The 21,426-nt window shown below is 39.7% G+C and overlaps 1 protein-coding gene across 3 annotated transcripts in view; it reads right to left on the bottom strand.

Annotated features, from left to right (window-relative positions):
* The window catches only part of pdcd10a (programmed cell death 10a), a 29,209-nt gene extending 7,946 nt beyond the window's left edge, over positions 1 to 21,263 (bottom strand). The window contains exons 1-4 of one of the 3 annotated variants that reach the window (XM_060834177.1): positions 21,066 to 21,263; positions 9,160 to 9,344; positions 8,746 to 8,799; positions 1,747 to 1,864 (exon numbers count right to left, since the gene is read on the bottom strand). In XM_060834177.1, coding sequence (XP_060690160.1) covers positions 1,747 to 1,864; positions 8,746 to 8,799; positions 9,160 to 9,249 — 262 coding nt within the window. In that variant the 5' untranslated portion in view covers positions 9,250 to 9,344; positions 21,066 to 21,263. Of the gene's footprint in view, positions 1 to 1,746; positions 1,865 to 8,745; positions 8,800 to 9,159; positions 9,345 to 20,638; positions 20,660 to 20,744; positions 20,965 to 21,065 lie in introns of those variants that run through there. The other 2 variants (XM_060834178.1, XM_060834179.1) reach the window with 2 other exon arrangements.
* Between the last annotated feature and the right edge of the window lie 163 nt (positions 21,264 to 21,426).

Below are 21,426 nucleotides of genomic sequence, written 5' to 3'. Positions count from 1 at the left end.
TGAATATTGAAGTATAGTGCATCATCAGTGCATTATATGCATCATACTACAATTCTGCAACAACTCAAGACATCAACAAATTGAACTCTTCGGTGTTCTTACAAGGAAGACAGAAGAACTGCCAATGCAAACTCATTACCTGACTCAGTACAATGAGGATCACACTGCAGTCATAACATTTTATCTTTGCACGTGGCATTGATCTGGGAATGCAAAGTACCCAAATGGAAAGTACCCTGTTAATCTGCTCTACTATCTGACACCGTTTAAACTTTTTAAAACTTTAATATTAAAGAAGTTTTACAATTTGATATGAATAACATTTAAGGTGTAAAGTTCAATTCACTGCTATACTTCCAGGTGCAGAAATATACTCATCATGATACCGTATAACAAATCTGATGGAGCTGCAAGATGGATTTTGACTAAATTGTTAGCCATGTTCAGAATATATCTGCTCCTTACTTCCAATACTCAATACATTGTGGATTAACTGATTATATTTAACTTACAGCACAACTAATGAAAAAAAAACATTTTGTGGCATTTTGCTATGCCACCATGTTTAAAATAATTTAACTAAAATATTCAGTACAATAATTCAACAAGGTGCTATGATAGCAGAGCAGGTAACACGACACTTTCCATTCAAGTACTTTCCATTCTCAGTTATTAAAGTTGAATGCAAAATAAATTTCTCGAGACTCTTTTCCAGACAATAATGCAATAAATATTTCTATAAATCTTTAACAAATAAAGTTCCCAAGATACTAGGCAATTAGCTGTTCGTACTAGGAAAGGACATCAGCACAGGAAACAAAGTTTGATCAAGTTGCAAGTTTAAGAAATGTCTTAAAGGAAGAGAGATAATGAAACTTAGTGCTGGAATTTCACAGTTTAAGGCTTAGATGGACAAGACATTGCTTTCAGTAGTTGGAACAAGGATAGTAGGACATGCATCAGAAACTAGAAAGTGGAACTAAGCAGAGATCAGAAAGGCTTGTCGGGTAGGAGGAGAGTAAAGTAGTTGTTAGATTGTTAGCTAGTTGTCAATATATACATAGAATTTGTGAGTTTTCTGTTATGGGCTTAGAAGTTTCATCTTTACAATCCAACATCACACAGAGGTGAAAAAGGCCATGGTCAGCCTGAGCCTAAAGTCGAATTTTAATTTGTGGATGAATTGTTCAAATAAAAAATTGAAATATTTAATCATAACTGGAGAATTCAATTCCAAACTCGGTACTTGTCAGTCACGTAACACTTGCTATGGTCACGCAAGGATTAGTCATTTGTAAACTCTACTGTACTCAAGGATAATTTGTTTTGAATAAGTGTTTCTTCCATGCAAAGTAAATTTGAGGGTAGCATGTTTATCTCAGATATCGGCTCTTAAAAGAATGCAAGAGCCTTATAACCAGCCCCATTCTAAACTGGCTCCTGTAATCATATTCAGCGGCATGAGCAGATGAAACTTGACAAAATACAGACTATTACTTTATATCTTCCTTTGTTTGCACTTCATGATGCAGCTGTACAGTATTTGAGATTAAATGAACAGCCTTAGATGTATTGGTTCAATGAAGAAACTAAATTTAATGTTCTAACAAATTCAAAGGAGAACTGTCAAGAAGATGTAGGCATGTGCTAAGTGAAAAACAGCAATTTAAAGACAGTGAAGTTTGGTAAAGGGTATTTTTGTTACTAACAACTTTTGTTAGTTGACATGAAAATATGGAGTCATACCTTCAACATCATCACTGGCCATGCGCAGTAATGATTCAGTGAAATTAACATCCACACTCTTCTTTTCCAGAATTTTGGTTATGATGTCCTGGGTGAGACCAGGGTTCTCTTTTTCTGCCTAAATTAAAGAGAGATCATCAATGCACCAAGTGATTATGAACATGTACTATATTCCATCCAATCCAATTACACTTGAGCTACAGTTTTGGAGCACAAAATGATTATTGTTTTTAAAATAGCCTATGGATGATCTGTAAAATTACATAAGATCTTACAAGGACAGGCAAAGTCAACAAAGTTTAATATTTGGTTATATTAAATTATGTTAAATTAATCCAAAATTAAACAGTTTAACATACAGTCTTTGTTTATAAAATACTTTATACAGAATTAACAGATGAATTATTTACATGAGAACTTAACTTTACATGAGATTTAGCCACAAAGTCCAAACATTCCATTAAATTGACATAACTTGGGTTATAATGAATTTTGAGTTAATGACAACTAATAGAAGAACAGCTGCATCACATGGGAGTTTACTTTATGACTTTTGCAAAATAACAGCTCAAGGACAGCAATTACAGGCTAGGCTTGAATATATCTATCCAGTTTTTCCCAAAAGAGTTTGCTTCAAGAGCCAAAATGTCTTTACCTTTTCAAAAAAAAGACTTCATTATGTTTTACATACTTGTCAAATACAGAAGTGAAAGAGCACTGTATAAATTATCAACATGTGCCTTGTGTTAATAAAAAGCATTTTGAAAGTTGCAGTATAATCAGAGGTCACAGTAGATTGGATTGATCTCTATGCTATTCCCAAGACAATTAGCATAGAAAAGCAAGCAAAAAAACTCAACTGTACTTGGATTGTTCTTGCCATGGGAACTGAATAAGGCTTTGTTTCTCTACATACCATGTGGATATATTATCGCTACAAAAACAAATGGCATTCAATTAAATACGCCCAAGTTAATCCAGTTTTTAAAATCTGATCTGTAGGCCCCAGTTCTTTGGTCTCAAAGTCCTAACGTATAAATAAGTTCAGCTACTTGCTGAATCAGGACAATGAATACAACAGCAATGATAGAGAGTCTGGTATTAAAGCCACAATTACTTTTAAATACAATGTACGATATTGTTTCAGGACACTACCAAAATCTGTTCAAATAAAACATTTTAATCTTTTGACAAAAATTGGAAGACTGAATCAAGCAACTAATTTTAATTGGAAAATGAAAATATGAGCATGCAAAAATAAGTCTGGAATGACTATAACTCAAAGTGAAAGAAATGGTAGGCAGATTTTTAAATTTGTGGGATCATATAGAATAATTATATAATATTGAGTTCATCATCATTATGCACTCAGGGGAGTGGTTATTGCCAACTATTTTCTTCAGTCATACTGGTTTCCCCATCAAAAAAATGCACTTACCTGTTAATTTCATATTATGAGTTTAAGCTACAATGTTGAATAGTGCTACTTGATCGCCACTGTAGCAAAGGCAATCCTGAGAGTGAAAACTTATAAACTTTCATGGGACTTCAAACATTTTGTTTCAACACAAATGAAATAGAGAATGTGCAAAGTTGTACATCAAGCTTTAAAAATAAAGGTATTAGCCAGAAATCAATTACTTTAAAATAAAAATATACTGTACTTGTAAAAGGAGCTATAAAAGAGAGAGAATGAGGGAGGGAGAGACACTAAACATGAGAAGGAATAAGCATAAATGTGAAAGAATACAAGACATAGTGCGTAAAAGTTACAAAAGACTGATGAGTTTAAACTGGGGGATGGGGGGGAAGAGGAGAAAGAAAGAGAAAGAAAGAGAGAGAGAGGAGGAGGTTTGAGTGATCCATGAGGAACGGTTTACCCGATCTCTGCCCAGGACTGTAATTTGCATTATTAGATCCACCAAATACAAAGCCATTGTTCAGAGCTTGAGAGTGTCATTCAGGCAAAAAATAGTGTTATTGAGTAAAAAGGGAGTTTCTCACATTCATTCTAGGCTAAATTTTATTCATGTGTAGAATAATTAACCAGATAACATTCTGAAATCAACTTTTACTCTATGAATGCATTGTAGTATCCCACTATAATTTTGTGAAACAACCCAAATATTTTGGTTAAATTTAAAACATTTGCAATATGAGAACACTAAACCAACTCTTATAATGAGTACAGGGCGATTAACAACCTAAGTGACAAATTTAATGTTTGCCTCATTATTTCCATAATGGAAAGATGCTTAACAGTTAAATTTTATTGTACTCAGCAGTCTGCATTTGTAAATCAGCAAGTATTGAGTATTAACAAGTTGTGAGAAGATTTGCAGCTCATGTTGAAGTTTGGATGTAGGTTTGCTCACTGAGCTGGAAGGTTCAGTTTCAGACATTTCGTCACCATACCAGGTAACAATCAGTGAACTTCCAGATGAAGCACTGGTGGTATGGCCCACTTTTTATATGTGTGTAGGTTCTCTTGGATTGGTGATGCCATTTCCTGTTCTTTTTCTCAGGAGGTGGTAAGTGGGATCCAAGTCAATGTGTTTGTTGATAGAGTTCCTGTTGGAATGCTATGCTTTTATGAATTCTCATGCGGGTCTCTGTTTGGCTTGTCCTAGGATGGATGTGTTGTCCCAGTCGAAGTGGTGTCCTTCCTCATCTGTATGTAAAGATACTAGTGAGAGTGGGAGCCCTCTCAGGAGCCATCGTCTCACTACCTGATACACCAACTTACAGATTAGTCAAGGAGCTACACCAAAGACCAAAACACTTAGTAGAAGACTCATGTCACCCTATCCACTCTACTCAAGAATTCCTGAAGATCAAAGTCACCAAGATAGAAGAGGATGAAATAACAATCTCTTTGACGTACCAGCCCTGTTCACATCAATCAACATCAACTTGGCCACTGATTACACTATTTGAAGAACCAAAAGACACGTACACCAAATACCACCAACTTCATCAGCAAGGACAACATAGTCAAGCTAGTGGACCTATGCCTTACCATCCACTTTACCTTCAAAACAAAACCTACAGACAAACCAATGGAGCACCCATGGACTCTCCGATATCAGGGTTCTTAGCAGAGGCAGTAATGCAGAGACTCTAACAAACAGCTCTGCCAAACATCCAACCCAAACTTTGGGCCCGCTACGTGGATGACACCTTTGTCATCACTAAATGAAACCTTCAAGACCATCAATTGTACGCTTACTGGCATAAAATTAACTACAGGAGGAAAACAACAAACTGACACTCCTAGATGTTGCAGTAGAACGAACAGTCAATGGGGAATTTCAAACCAGCATATACAATGGACCAAATACATAACTACAGAAGCAATCATCCCAACATCCACAAAAAAAACTGCATTAGAACATTATTTCAATGAGCCATCACACACTGCAGCACAGAAAATATCCAGAACAGAGGAAAACCACCTACACAGTGTATTCAAAAAGAACAAGTACCCAATGAACAGGGACCGCCGATTTCTCAGCAACAGACCCAAATAAGCAGACAAACATGTCCAGAAACCTTAGCCTCACTCCCTTACATTAAAGGCATCTCAGAAATGATTGCCAGACTACTCAGACCTCTTGGCATCACAGTAGCCGACGAATCCACCAACACACTAAAACAGCAGCTAACGAACTTGAAGGACCCTATACCGACAAGCAAAAATAATGTCATTTACAAAATATGTTGCAAGAACTGTAACAACATTACCTTGGATAAACAGCCAGAAAAACTAGCCACCGGGATACACGAACATCAACTATCCACAAAAGGATATGACTCACTCTCACTCGTATCTTCACATACAAATAAGGAAGGACACCACTTTGACTAGGACAACACATCCATCCTAGGTCAAGCCAAACAGAGACCCACATGAGAATTCCTAGAAGCATGGCATTCCAACCGGAACTCTATCAACAAACACATTAACTTGGATCCTATTTACCACCCCCTGAGAAAAAGAACAGGAAATGACATCATCAACCCAAAGAATCCTAATCACAAATAAAAAGTGGGCCAGACAACGAGTGCTTCATCCGAAGGCTCACTGATGACGTTACCTAGTATGGTGACAAAATGTCTGAAACCGAACCTTTCAGCTCAGTGAGCAAACCTATATCCAGAATTGTTGGAGTATATTTAAGATTGAGATGGATAGATTCTTTCATATCAAGGATTATGGGGAGAAAGTTGGAGAATGGAGTTGAGAAACTTATCAGCCATGATTGAATGGCAGAGCAAACTCAATGGGCTGAATGGCCTAATTTCTGCTATATCTTATGGTCTTATTATTTTGTTTCTGCATACAAAGTGATCAAGCAGAGAGTTTTAAAGAACACTTCCCTAATTTTTTCTAATTTCTTTATAAACAACTTTGAAATTCTTTTTTTTAAGATTAGATTACTTACAGTATGGAAACAGGCCCTTGGCCCAACAAGTCCACACCGACCGCCGAAGCGCACTCACCCAGACCCATTCCCCGAAATTTACCCCTGCGCCTAACACTACGGGCAATTTAGCATGGCTACTTCACCTAACCTTTTCTAAAATACAACTTATACAATATTAGGGGGATTTTGAGTGTGATTAAAAGAGGTAGTAATGTTGATTGAAGTTCATATATGAAGACCTAATGTAATAAAACATTCCAGAATTTTCTCATTTCAGCTAAACAAGCATGGAGTGATTGCCTGTATTGTGTTCTCTTTCTTGGACAGAATTGGTTGTTCTCAGCAAAGAATATTAATTTACAAACAAGATTGCTCTCAGTGTTACAGTAGAAGTGACTGATTTTCAAATTTGTACCCCTCTTTAGATTTGTATTGTTCTGTTTTCTCATGTTCCCAGCAGTGAAGTCACTATCTCAATAGCAAGCTATGCTCTTCAGTAATGCTACTTGATTTTCAGTTGCAAAAGTTCAACAAATTGTTATGTGAAGTTGTACAGGACATTGGTGAGGTCTCTTCTGGAGTACTGTGTCCAGTTCTGGTTGCCCTGTTATAGGAAGGAAATTGTTAAGCTGCAGAAAGTTGAGAAGAGATTTACCAGGATGTTGCCAGGAATGAAGGGATTGAGTTATAAGGACAGGCTGAGATTTTTTTCACTGCAGCGTAGGAGTTTGATGAGTGACCTTATAGAGGTCTATAAAATTATGAGTTTAGATAAGGTGAGGGATTTCAAGACTGGGGGCACATTTTTAAAAGGGGGAAGATTTAAAAAGGACATGAAGGGCAATATTCTTTTTTTTTTAAACAGTGTTTCATGTGTGGAATGCACTTCCAGAGGAAGTGGTGGATGTAGGTACAGTTATATGGTTTAAAAGACATTTAGATAAATACATGAATAAGAAATGCTTGGTGGGATATGGGCCAAGCACAGGTAAGTGGGATTAGTTTAGTTTGGGATTATGATCAGGATGGACTGAAGAGTCTGTTTCCATGATTCCAAATTGGAGAATAACTGCAAAAGGATGTATCAACATTATTCATTCCAGCATGTCTCATTCAAGACTTTTTTTTAAAAAGTGAAGAATATCCTCAAATGTCATTGAATTTTGGGCTGTCAAATATACTAACATAGTTTTCAATTGAAAAGGACTGTACAATGGAATTTTCCAACCCATATCATTGTTACACTATTCAAGACCAGCAACATAATGCCAAGATGCAAGGAGTTAAGAGATTTTAGGCCAGACTCAGCCACCAATGGAGATTCCAGAAAGCCATTTTATTAAGGAGCCAGCAGATCATCAAATCAGAGTGAAATCTGAACAAACTCAAAAGGACAGGACAGTGCAAGCTCACTATTACTCAGCTTAGTGAATCATTACACACTGTTCTACATGTTATAACACCACTGTTTACGGAAGTGCACAGTGCACAGAAAACTTTATAAAGACAATGTTAAAATTGACATGAGGGATTGAGGACTTTTTTTAAAAAGAAAGCATAAACAAACACTTGAAAACAGGCGTGTCCTATCTTGAACGGATTAACTTCATAATTAACTCAAGTTAAACTCTTGCCAAAACTATCATTTATATTGGGCATGGAATAAAGTTTCAGAAATGCCTGCAAATCAGGCATCAATCAGTGAATTAGTAAATAAAAAAGGCTTGCAAGGAGAGAAAATAGCAGCTGTACTGGAGCCAAAACAATATTCAGAAGTTTCTTTAAAAGCATACCAAGTAAGAGTAGATAGCACTTTATCCTACATAGGTTATTGGTCAAATGTTTTATCATTGTATCTCATGCCACTACACTACAGCAGAAAGTTGGTGTCACTGACATCACCCACATGCAATTGGAACCAGAGGCTCACAGGTCATAGGCACATACTCAATGTCACTGACCACAACAACGTGCACTCTTTACCCTTGCTCATTGCACTGCTCTCAACCCTTCATTACCATTACCCTGCTCCCTCACGTACAGTGAAAGAGCAGGCAGGGGAAGAGTGAGAGAGCAGCATGGCCAGAGTGGTCAAATGTTGCGATTGGGACATTGAATCCCTGGAATTGAAGTGAATTGAGCTAAAACATTTTGGAGAAAGAAAAGCACTTTTATTGGTATTGTACTTGTTAAAATATTTGTGCATTGCTCAATGTTACAGATGTTTCTATTCTTTAGTACAAACAACTGCCTGTAGCATTGCTAGCAGTAATGTCTTAGGTACTGGGATTGCATTGACAGTGAATGTGTCCCTTGTGATTGAGGGTAGCAAACAGTCATATTTTTACTAATATTTGAAATTCTTCAATATAAAGTCTGCTTTAAAGGGATCATGAACATTTTTTGGCCAAAATTTGCCAATATTTATAAATACTGCTAGTTATCAAGTTTAGCATCTGAAATGCTAAACCCTAAACATTGAACAGCTAAGTAAAATGCAAGGTTAAAGTACAAATCAGGCAGCTGAATTGACAGTAATTTAGTTTTCATTTATAACAGCAATTAAACTTACCTTAATGAAAGCAGCTCTAAGTGTCTGTGCAGCTGACAGATTAACATGCTCCAGCTGTGAGAAAAAAGATTTAAAGTTTAGCAGTTTGCAATGTTAATACCTGATTCAAATATAGAACTAGATTTGCAAAGATGGGTATGTATATTGTTTGGAAAATATTTATTCACAAATATTGTATGGGAATCCTGTTACTTTGAATGAAAAAAAATTTGGCAAACTCAACCACACATTTATTGAATTTCAGAAGAGATATTTGTCTTAACAACACACTTTTCAAGTTTTCTTAGCTTGTTTCTCTATCATACGTTACCTAAGCATTGCCTCTCTGTTTCTTTGGTTCACTCTGCTTTTCTGTTGTAGTCTACTTCTATTTTACAGTCACTTGCAGTGAAATTTTGCAAAATGAAAACTCACCTCATTGAACACTGGGTACATCACAGCATAGAGTGGCATGGAAACCATGGAGGTCGTCTCAGCTTCATTCCTCATCTCTTCCATTGTCATCCTTGGTTAATCACACTCTATTACTGAAAAAGTGCTGCAGAGGCATTCAGTGCCAAGTCAGTCCTCTTCTGTCCTCCTTGTAAAAGGGTGAGCCACTATTGCACAAAAAATGAAATAAACATTAAAATACTGCATAGAATAAGTTAAGCACTTCCAGCTTTTTGCTTTTCTTCATGTCAAAACTTTCACCGAGTGTAAAATGGTGTGAACTGAAATTGTTGGAAAAAAAACTAGTCATGTATAGAACCACAAATCAGGATTTAGGAGGATTTCAGAACATGAAACAGCATACTCAATTTGAGTTGTTCTGATCAAAATGGATGGAAATTGACTACAAATTTTCTTTAAAATGTAGAATGAATGGCAAATGCCAGCAGTAATATGAAAAACATGCAACACGTAGCCAGTTTCTATTTAAGGATGGTAAATATAAACAGTCAATTTTGCTATGAATCAATCAAAATTTTCAGGTTCTTTACAATATACATAGATACAAGCAATGATAAGGATAAAAGTGCACTATATAAATTTGGAACTGTCTAATACAAAAACACCCAAATAAGATGCCAAGCCTTAAAAGCTTATACAGAAGCTGAGCATATAACTCAATAGTGAATTGCAGACTTCCTTCCGGTCTAATTTGATTGGCTGTTTCAATCTAGTTGGGAACAGTTGGCCCAATATTAAACAATAACAACATTGCAAAGCCAAAGGATAGCTAATTGAAGCCATCAATATTCTAATTAAATGGCTTGCTGAAAAGTGTATGCATTCCGCAATAAAAAATACAAAAATGTTTTATTAAATTGGTCATTCAAAATTGATTACTCCATAGGTGTTAAAATAAATTAACTTGTTAGTAAAGAAAGATTTTAGCAAATTTTACCTGCTCAATATTCCAAAGCATGTCACAACCAATTAAGTCAGATATTAAAAGCCATATACAACATGATTTGCAATACAAAACGCATTTTATATCCCAGTTGTTTCAACCTCTAGAAAATTTAAGGCAGTTGTGAAATCTTTATCTCCATAACACCAGTGGATATTTAACTTGGGTAGCAGTTTATCCAAATTAGGAGCAATTCTATTTGGCACACCACAAGCATAAAGGAGAAATTGTGGCATGTTTTTTAAATGCACAGAACTCTTATAACCAAATAAAATAAATATTGTCACTTTGAGCAGGATTCAAATCCAGGTTTCAGAAAACATTGCAACATTTGTGGGCGGCACAGTGGTTAGCACTGCTGCCTCACAGAGAAAGAGACGCGGGTTCACGTTCTCCCAGTGTCTGCGTGGGTTTCCTCCGGGTGCTCCGGTTTCCTCCCACAGTCCAAAGATGTGCGGGTCAGGTGAATTGGCCATGCTAAATTGCCCGTAGTGTTAGGTAAAGGGCAAATGTAGGGGTATGGGTGGGTTGCACTTTGGCGGGTCGGTGTGGACTTGTTGGGCCGAAGGGCCTGTTTCCACACTGTAAGTAATCTAAATCAAGTGACACGTGCCCCATGAGCAACAAATTAGCAAATATTTGAGCACTTATTGAGCAATGAGTTTTGTGTGGTGATTTAATCGAGCAACTTTTTGACAACATAAACTATCTTCTTTAAACTATCTGAACAAAATTTCTATTTGCATTTGCAGAAAACACCTAGATTTTGCAAACAAGACAACTGATGCTCAAGGTATTAAAAATTTCTAGTACCCACACACAATCTTAAGCAGAAAATCAATAAGCTTTACTTATGATTTAACCTGCTCTCCACCGGATTTGCTGCATCACCAAGAGTCTCAGCTTTCAAATACACTCCCGACATAGACATAATAGAAAAAATTTGGCTCTTTCAATTCAGGGAGAAAGTGAGGTCTGCAGATGCTGGAGATCAGAGCTGAAAATGTGTTGCTGGAAAAGCGCAGCAGGTCAGGCAGCATCCAAAAAACAGGAGATTCGACGTTTCAGGATTCCTGAAGAAGGGCTTATGCCCGAAATGTCTACTCTTCTGTTCCTTGGATGCTGCCTGACTTGTTGCGCTTTTCCAGCAACACATTTTCAGCTCTTTCAATTCAGGTACAAGTGAAATTTTAATGATGTGATCAATTTTAATGGATGCCAAATAACTTTTCTGGTACAGAAGATTAATTCTGTCAAGTGTTGGATTTCATTTTATCAAATTTAGTTTATTTTAAAAATAGGTTGAACAAATTTTCTTTACTTGTATCTCTAAGTTCACTTGGCCTTTATTTCAATTTCATGAAGGTGACTTGGCATTGAGTTATTGCTCTAAATTCGTACTTCCCTATGACTCAGATAGGAACCTTAAATCTGATTGGTTGCAGAAAAGCACACTGTTACTTGCCTTGCTTAAATAGAGCTCCTCTAAAGAATGCAGTACTGTTCTGACAACATAAAAGCCCATAGATATTGCAGATAAACTTATGCATAAATGAATAGCAAGTGCTATACCTTTACCATTAACAATAAAACCCAAGCAGCGCGATTACAAATCTCAGAATGCAGCATGAAACACTTGGCATATTCTTCCAAAGCTTGGCCTAAGATTGACATTCCAGTTTATGAATGGATAATTCATAAGGATCTTTTTAAAAAAAAACTCAGCATACAACAAAAATCAAAAGGATACCTGAGAAAGTCACACATAGTCTCTAAGCAGATCACCTGTAACAAGCGATAAAACATTAAAGACAATATTCACAAGAAGGAGAAAGTGAGGACTGCAGATGCCGGAGGTCAGAGTCGAAGACTGTGGTGCTGCAAAAGCACAGCCAGTCAGGCAGCATCTGAGAAGCAGCAGAATTGACGTTTCGCGCATTCATCGGGCTTATGTCCAAAACGTCAATTCTCCTGCTTCTCGGATGCTGTTGCTGTGTTTCTCCAGCACCACACAAAATTCACAAGATGTCTCAGCCCAAGACAGGCAGACTGCAGCATATCACTAAAAGAACTGCAGATGCTGGGGATCTGAAATAAAATTGCTGGAGAAGCTTCTGAAGGTCACAGGGGAGGAGGACAGAAGGAGTATCCCCATACACTGACTTTCTTAAACATAGACAATAAATGCTGGCCTACCAGCAACGTCCATAAGAATTTTTGAAAAGTGAGAGAAGCAAGTCATTAAATTACAATGTCAAACTGAGATACTAACAAATTAAAAATACTATATATGAATACACGAAGCATTAGAAATAAGATGGATGAGCTTGAGGCTCTTTTGGAAATTGGCAGATACGATATTGTGGGGATAACTGAGACGTGGCTTCAAGTGGACAGGGCTTGGGAAATGAATATTCAAGGCTACACGTGCTATTGTAAGGACAGATTGACGGGCAGAGGGGGTGGGGTGGCCATGTTGGTAAGGGATGATATTCAGTCCCTTGCGAGGGGGGACCTAGAATCGGGGGATGTAGAGTCAGTGTGGATAGAGCTGAGAAATTCTAAGGGTAAAAAGACCCTCTTGGGAGTTATCTACAGGCCCCCAAACAGTAGTCTAGATGTCGGATGTAAGTTGAATCAGGAGATGAAATTGGCCTGTTGCAAAGATGTTGCTACAGTTGTTATGGGGGATTTCAACATGCAGGTAGACTGGGAGAATCAGGATGGTATTGGACCTCAAGAAAGAGACTTTATGGAGTGCCTTTGAGATGGATTCTTAGAACAGCTGGTGCTGGAACCTACCAGGGAGAAGGCAATTCTGGATCTGGTATTGTGCAACAAACAGAATTGATCAGGGACCTCAAAATGAAAGAGCCATTGGGAAGTAGTGACCATAATACAATAAGCTTCAATCTGCAATTTGAGAGGGTACAATCGGAAGTGACAATATTTCTGTTGAATAAAGGGAACTGTGGAGCTATGAGGGAGGAGCTGGCCAAAGTTCAATGGTGCAATACCTTAGCAGGGATGACAGTGGAGGAACAATGGCAGATATTTCTGTGTATAAGGCAGAAGATGCAGGATCAGTTCATTCCAAAAAGGAAGATCGATCCGAGGAGGATGCATGGGATGCCGTGGCTGACGAGGAAAATTAAGAAACGTATAAAGTTAAAAGAGAAAAAGTATAACATAGCAAAGATAAGTGGGAAAACGGAAGACTGGGAAGCTTTTAAAGAAGAGGATTACGAAGAAGGAAATACGCAGAGAAAAAAATGAGGTGCGAAGGTAAACTGGCCAAAAATATAAAGGAGGATAGTAAAAGCTTTTTTAGATACGTGAAAGGCAAAAAAATGGTTAAGACTAAAATTGGGCCCTTGAAGACAGAAACAGGGGAATATATTACGGGGAACAAAAATGGCAGAAGAATTGAATTGGTACTTCAGATCTGTGTTCACTGGGGAAGACACAAGCAATCTCCCTGAGGTAACAGTGGCTAAAGGACCTGAACTTAAGGGAATTTATACTTGCCAGGAATTGGTGTTGGAGAGACTGTTAGGTCTGAAGGTTGATAAGTCCCCGGGGCCTGATAGTCTACATCCCAGGGTACTGAAGGAGGTGGCTCGAGAAATCGTGGATGCGTTGGTGATTATTTTCCAGAATTCGATAGATTCGGGATCAGTTCCTGCTGATTGGAGGGTGGCTAACGTTGTACCACTTTTTAAGAAAGGTGGGAGAGAGAAAGCAGGAAATTATAGACCAGTTAGTCTGACCTCAGTGGTGGGAAATATGCTGGAGTCTATTATAAAGGATGAAATTTTGACACATCTGGATAGTAGTAACAGGTTAGGTCAGAGTCAGCATGATTTATGAAGGGGAAATCATGCTTGACTAATCTTCTGGAATTTTTTTGAGGATGTAACTCTGAAGATGGACGAGGGAGATCCAGTAGATGTAGTGTACCTGGACTTTCAGAAAGCTTTTGATAAAATCCCACATAGGAGGTTAGTGAGCAAACTTAGGGTACTTGGTATTGGGGGCAAAGTACTAACTTGGATTGAAAGTTGGTTGGCTGACAGGAAACAAAGAGTAGTGATAAACGGCTCCATTTCGGAATGGCAGGCAGTGACCAGCAGAGTACTGCAGGGATCAATGCTGGGACTGCAGCTTTTTACAATATATATTAATGATATAGAAGATGGTATTAGTAATAACATTCGCAAATTTGCTGATGATACTAAGCTGGGTGGCAGGGTGAAATGTGAGGAGGATGTTAGGAGATGACAGGGTGACCTGGACAGGTTAGGTAAGTGGTCAGATGCATGGTAGATGCAGTTTAATGCGGATAAATGTATGGTTATCCACTTTGGTGGCAAAAACAGGAAGGCAGATTACTACCTAAATGGAATCAATTTCGGTAAAGGGGCAGTACAAAGAGATCTGGGTGTTCTTGTACACCAGTCAATGAAGGTAAGCATGCAGATACAGCAGGTAGTGAAGAAGGCTAATAGCATGCTGGCCTTCATAACAAGAGGGATTGAGTGTAGAAGCAAAGAGGCTCTTCTGGAGCTGTACAGGGCCCTGGTGAGACCACACCTGGAGTATTGTGTGCAGTTCTGGTCTCCAAATTTGAGGAATGATATTTTGGCTATTGAGGAAGTGCAGCGTAGGTTCACGAGGTCAATTCCTGGAATGGCGGGAATACCTTACGCTGAAAGACTGGAGCGACTGGGCTTATATACCCTTGCATTTAGAAGAGTGAGAGGGGATCTGATTGAGACATAGAAGATTATTAAAGGATTGGACACTCTGGAGACAGGAAACATGTTTCCGCTGATGGCTGAGTGCCGAACCAGAGGACACAGCTTAAAAAATACGGGGTAGACCATTTAGGACAGATGAGTAGAAACGTCTTCACCCAGAGAGAGGTGGCTGTGTGGAATGCTCGGCCCCAGAGGGCAGTGGAGGCCCAGTCTCTGGATTCATTTAAGAAAGAGTTGGATAGAGCTCTCAAGGATAGTGGAATCAAGGGTTATGGAGATAAGGCAGGAACAGGATACTGATTAAGGAGGATCAGCCATGCTCAGCCATGATCATATTGAATGGTGGTGCAGGCTCGAAGGGCAGAATGGCCTACTCCTGCACCTGTTGTCTATTGTCTACAAACAGGGGTTTAGCAGCAAGTCATCTGAAACTGGGTAGACACACAAGTCATTTAATGTTAGATGTGGTGATAGAGAAGACACAAATCAAAATTTATCTCAGAGTTAAACAGGATGCCAAGTTTGATGATAGGCTGCTGCACCCTCAATCTTTGGCCAGACTAGGGAACGGGGTTTGCTGCTTATAGACATTTTTAATTTACGTCAAAATTCAAGGACATGCATAACTCAGGCCCGCACATCACCTATATTAGTCAAATCTCTCAAAAACAAAACAAAGTCCATATACAGTGGAAACTCGATTATCCGAACGCGATGGCCGGGCACTATTTCGTTTGGATAATCGATTATTTGGAAAATCGATTAAATGCCTTTTCTCTGGGTCTCGGAGTTTTAGAGTCTGCTCCCTATTCAGGAGAGTGCAGCAGCACACAGCATGTGAGCCCCTGCCCCTAATCCCCAACCTTATCCAACCCCGCCCCCAACCTTATCCAAACCCGCCCCCACCACAAAGCACGTGAGCCCCCGCCCTCAATATAGCCCCACCCCTACCGCCCCCCCCGCGCCCACCCTCGGCCCTTCTCTGGGTCAGCTGGACTGCACACCAACAAGACTGCTGCTGCTGCAGCTGTCTTTGTGGGGTAAGTCTCCAAATAGCGCACACAGACACACATCCACAGCCTCACATACAACTTTTTTACTGCAAATTTTTGATAGGTTCCATGTTTTCCCTGTATAGGACAATGTTGAAAAGATTATTTCGGCCGGGGGAGGGGGGGGGGGAAGAAGAGTTGAAGGGTACACCCCTCTGTAGAACTCCAGGGAAAAAGTGTGGGGAGAGAGAGGGCGGGAGGTCAGTCATTTGAAGACGGTGAGACGGTGCCTGTTTAACCACTGTAAACAATTGACATGATCACTGCTGGAAACACATCTTTGATGTAATGTTTCTATCTGGACCTCAGGATCTCCTTCAGATAATCTGATATTCAGATAATCAAGTTTCCTCTGTAGTCAATGGTACAGATCTTTCAGTCTTCAGATAGTGGGAGATTGGACAAGCTCTTGACAAATGCACATCAGACCTTGCAAGGAATTCAAGTTCCGATGGACAATCACGCAGGATTTGGAACGCCACAAAAACATCTCTCTAACTTTTAGTTAGAGTTTGTGGAGAGTTCCAATTTACTGATCCGAAAAGTTACCCAAGAAACATTCGGAAGATTAAAACCTGCTTTAACTCCAGGCAAACTATAAACTAACCCATAGCTGAACATTTGGATTAATAAAAATTACTTTATCTTTCAGTTTCTTTCCAATTAATCAAAATGGAATTGAAGCAGATCTTTGTATGGAGTTAGCATAATTATGTTAACTAAAAAAAACTTAAGTTACTGCATACACAAATGGATTGTGTGGTGGGTAAAAAGTAGAGCAAAAGCGTAGTGGTCTGAAAAACTGCAAAATCTAACCATCCCGTTAAACGTCAATGGTCAGTAACATTTTGATTTTGTAAGGATATTATGAAAATACTGGACTATTCACAGAACATTAATATGGTTGTATTTTTATGGGAAATGTACACTGACAGATGCAGTCATCAATAAGCAGAACACATCAGATCTGAAACCACACAATATTCGTCATAAGTTTCATCACTCCACCAATGTCTCAGGCCATTGGACCACTCACCTCATGCCCTAATCAACTAAAAGCAAAGCATAGATCCCAGTACTCCTTTCTCTCTAGAACACAAAGCATCTGCATCCAGCTCCACAACATAATGCACCATAACTCCTACCTCAGCCAAACCATGACTCTGCTGTCTCTTAGTTCAACAGTTTTAATGCAGTCCAGGACATTTTCCATTCTCTATATGGTTGAGCTCATTAGGGTTCCATATTCCATATTCTATCCTGCATCACACATGCTATCAGAACATTCTTGATCTTAATTTTGCTCCAGTAACTGAGTATTGAAATAAATTCAGGTATTCATCTTCACATCCCTTCATATTATCATCCCACTGTCCCTCTCCCTAACCAGCAGCCTTGAAACTCTCCCCTTTCCTATTGTCCTCCAGGCAAGTTTTACCACATTAAAATCAGTCTATAAATGCAGGCTGTTCATGAAGACTTCTGACTTTGGTTTATGTGCACCCTGTTCTCTGTGTCCCACTATTGGTAGCTGTTCCTTCTTTGCCTTCCTTGGAGATATGGGTTGAGGTTACCTACACACAAACAAAACCAGGGCACCACTTGATGAGTGAACTCCTCTGAATTGATGATACTGCATTAGTCACTCTGATAGAAACTTGAGCGAGAGAGACTCCGGAATTGTCCCATTCATGTAACTGGTACGCCCTTATTACAACCTTTTAAAAAAAAAGGTGGCTATAGGACAGGAAGTCATATTTTCATCCTTAACCACACTAGATATCACCATGGTAAGCACTAAAGAGAGGGAAAATAAAGTACGAGAGTAGGCTTGCGAGGAATGTAGAAACTGATTATAAATGTTTCTATTGACGCAGGTAAGTTTAGACAAATATAAGCTTTTACAGTCAGAAACAGGGAAAGTTAAAATGGGAAACAAAAATTATACACAAAATGAATACAGAGGAGGACGTTATTTTAAAATAACGTTTAAAAATGCTAGGGAATGCAGAGGTCTGGTGAAAAACAGGAACTGAAGAAAATCAGCATTAGCACAGAAATAGTGTTGGGGAAATTTGAATGACTAAAGGTGGATAAATTCCCAGGGCCTTCTAATCTACATTGCACAGTACTTAAGAACATGGCCCTAGAAACTTTGGATTAATTGGTAACCATTATTGTGCAGCAGTTCTTGTGGATTTGAAGATAGCCAAATGAAACCACATTGATTAAAAAAGGCAGAGAGAACATAGGGAATTATGCTGTAAAACTCGATGATTCTATACACTAGTTAGCCTGACATTAGTACTGGGGAAAATACTAGAATCCATTATAAAAGATTTAACAGCAGACCACTTGGAAAACAGTGCCAAAATTGAATAGAATTAGCATAGATTTATGAAAGGGAATTCACGTTTCACAAATCTACTGGAATTTGGAGAGGATGTAACTCGTAGAGCGGATAAAAGGTATTCAGTTGGTATACTTGGACACTCAGAAGGCTTTGAATAAGGTCCCAGATAACATGTAAATTTAAAGTATTAGAGGTAGTGTACTAACGTGGATAGAAAACTGTTTAGCAGACAGGAAACGAAGTGTCGCAATAAATGATTCTTTTCCGAATGTAAAGTCAGAAGTCACACTTCACCTGATGAAGGAGCAGCACTCCGAAATTGTGATTTCAAATAAACCTGTTGGACTAAACTAGATATCGTGTGACTTCTTACTTTGTCCACCCCAGTCCAACACTGGTACCTCCACATCAAGGTTTCCAAATGCAGGCAGGGACTAGTGGGGGTACTGCAGAGATTAGTGCTAGCTCCTCAGCTTTTCACAAAATACATTAACGATTTAGATGGAGGGAACAAAATGTAATATCTTAAAGTTTTACAAACAAAAAAGCTGGATGGAAGAGTAAACTGTGAGGAGATTGCAGAGATGCTTCAGTGAGATTTTAGTGAGTGGACAAATGCACAGCAAATATAGATTAATGTGTGGTGATTCACTTTGATAATTCAGATTATCCGAATGCCATTAGATTGAGAAAGTAGCAGGTGCAAAGAGGGTGTCCCTGTACATCAGCTGCTAAAATTAAGTATCAGATCCAGCAGGCAGTGAAAGTGGCAAATTGGTATGTTGGCCCTCATAGCAAGGGGATTTGAGTACAGGAGCAGGAATATCTTGCCTAGTTGAACATGGCCCTGGTGAGACACAACTAGAGTACTATGTGCAATTTTGGTCTCTAGCTGAGGAAAGATGTTTTGGCTATGGAGGTAGCAAAACGTGGGTTTACAAGACTGATTCCTTGGAATGAGGGCTTATGCCCAAAACATCGATTCTCCTGCAGCTCTCCTGCTGCCTGACTAGCTGTGCTTTTCCAACACCACACTCTTCAACTCTGATCTCCAGCATCTGCAGCCCTCACTTTCCCCTGATTTCTTGGATAGCAGGACTAACATAAGGAGGAAAACTGGATTGTTAGGACCATGTTCACTGGAATTTAAAAGGGTAAGGAGGATATCTAGAAACCTAGAAAATTCTGACAAGACTAGGCAGGGTAAATGCAAGAAGAATGCGTCCAACAACAGGAAGTCCAGAATCAGGGATCACAGTTCAAGAATACAAGATTGGCTAGTGAGTTTTGAGAAGATTTGTAGCTCAGGTTGAGGTTCTAGATGTAGGTATGCTTGCTGAGCTGGAAGGTTCATTTTCAGATGTTTCATCACCATACTAGGTAACATCTTCTGTGAGCGTCAAAGGGCTGAATGACTGTTCCTGCTCAAATTTTGTATGTATGTTTGTGTGTCAAGCCTGTCATGATGACAATCTATCAGTCAATACAGAACTTAATATAATACACACATAAGGAAAGCAGCTACTGGAGCAGCACTACCTATAGGCTGGCATGTGCCATCATGTCAATTGACAGCTGTAGCAGCTTGGCAGCAAGCATCAACACCAAAACACAGCAGCCCACAATAAGATATTACACCCATTCATGAGGACAGCCTGTCACAGAAACAGCCTCACAGATTAGCCTCTTCAGTTATTAGAAAAAATATACCGTATGAAGCTAATCCTTCCCAATGGATTTTCTGCACATTCATATTGTACAAAAGAATACAAGCAATCTTCAGGAGACCACAATGAAATCAAAGTCCTAAATACCTCCACTTTCTCTCTTCATTAAACCAAATGACTGACTAAGGTTTTGATCATGACTTCCAACATCAGCATTTATATCCAGATGTTCAGTTTAACTGTGAAGTACAAAGATGCTTTTCAAGTAAAATATCATAAAAGTTGTGAAAATAACACTACAGCGGGTGTTAATTACAAGGATATAAAAGAAATTATTCCAAATTTAGAGGCCTAATCACTGATCAAAAAATGGACTAGAAATCTATTTAGCCTTAGCACAATATCCACCATTATAATGCAGTAGAAACTTTTCGAGGATTTTATCCAAAACCGACAAGAAAGTATCCTACTGGCCGGCAAACCTGCAGATCGAGTTGCTGCCCAAAAATTACATTCGGTTTCCAGAATGAAAAGAAACCGTACGAACGCATCTGAAATTTTGAAGGGGTCACATTCGCCAATTGTCGCATATCCCTTTAGAGCCGGCGTACTGCGCCTAATGCAAACTTAAGAACTCCAGGGGGTAACATTCGCCCGTAACTTACTTAAAAATGTAAGACCTCAGAAGACTAAAGGCTTCGATCGCCTGCCTGCCCGCGCGTTAAAGGGCAGCGGTGAGTTTACACGCATGAAGGGCTGGTCAATGCTCACCGAGATCCTGCACACACCCAGGTTTGCTCATACACATTCCGGGCAGGCACACACTTCCGCAAGTTGCCTCTCCATTTAAAGCCGATGCAAACCCTCCCAGATTGATCGGTTCGCACATAAAACCGAGCCGTACCCCGCGGATTGTTGGCTGCCCTGAGGGGGAAGGGGTGAGGGAGGGTAACCGGGCAGCCCCTAGGCCCGTGGCCCAGTCTGGGCTGGGCGGATACCTTCCCCACTCACCGGGGAGGGGGGGGTGGTCACGACACTGCCGCCAGGGACCAGGCCTCGGAACCAGTAACACGGACGGTGACAGGGACTCACCCACAAGCATCGGGGGGCGGGGGAGGGTTAAACACACCACGGCCACAGCCACCACCTCCCCGAGGTCCGGCCTCTCGGCGACTGACTCGCTCGCTGCACTGCCTCCCGACTCCTCTCACCTCCGGCACCGACAAGGGGGAAGCGCAGCGTCGGCAACGGCTCCACCGGAAACCCCTCTTGCGCCTCGGTCAGTCACCGCTGGGGCTGCCGGGGGTTGTAGTCCTGCACGGTGAATGCGCCTGCGCCCGGACGTCCGAAGAACTACAAGAGCCAGGGAGCGTTGTGATGCAACGTCATCGAAATGCTCCTGATTGATGTCCAACCGGCCAATAACTGCTCAGGACGGCGCGAGGGGGTGGGG

This window comes from Hemiscyllium ocellatum, chromosome 13, assembly GCF_020745735.1.
Source record: "Hemiscyllium ocellatum isolate sHemOce1 chromosome 13, sHemOce1.pat.X.cur, whole genome shotgun sequence".
Lineage (NCBI taxonomy): Eukaryota > Metazoa > Chordata > Chondrichthyes > Orectolobiformes > Hemiscylliidae > Hemiscyllium > Hemiscyllium ocellatum.
The sequence above is the reverse complement of the archived record's forward strand: the minus strand, read 5'-3'. Positions and strand labels throughout refer to the sequence as shown.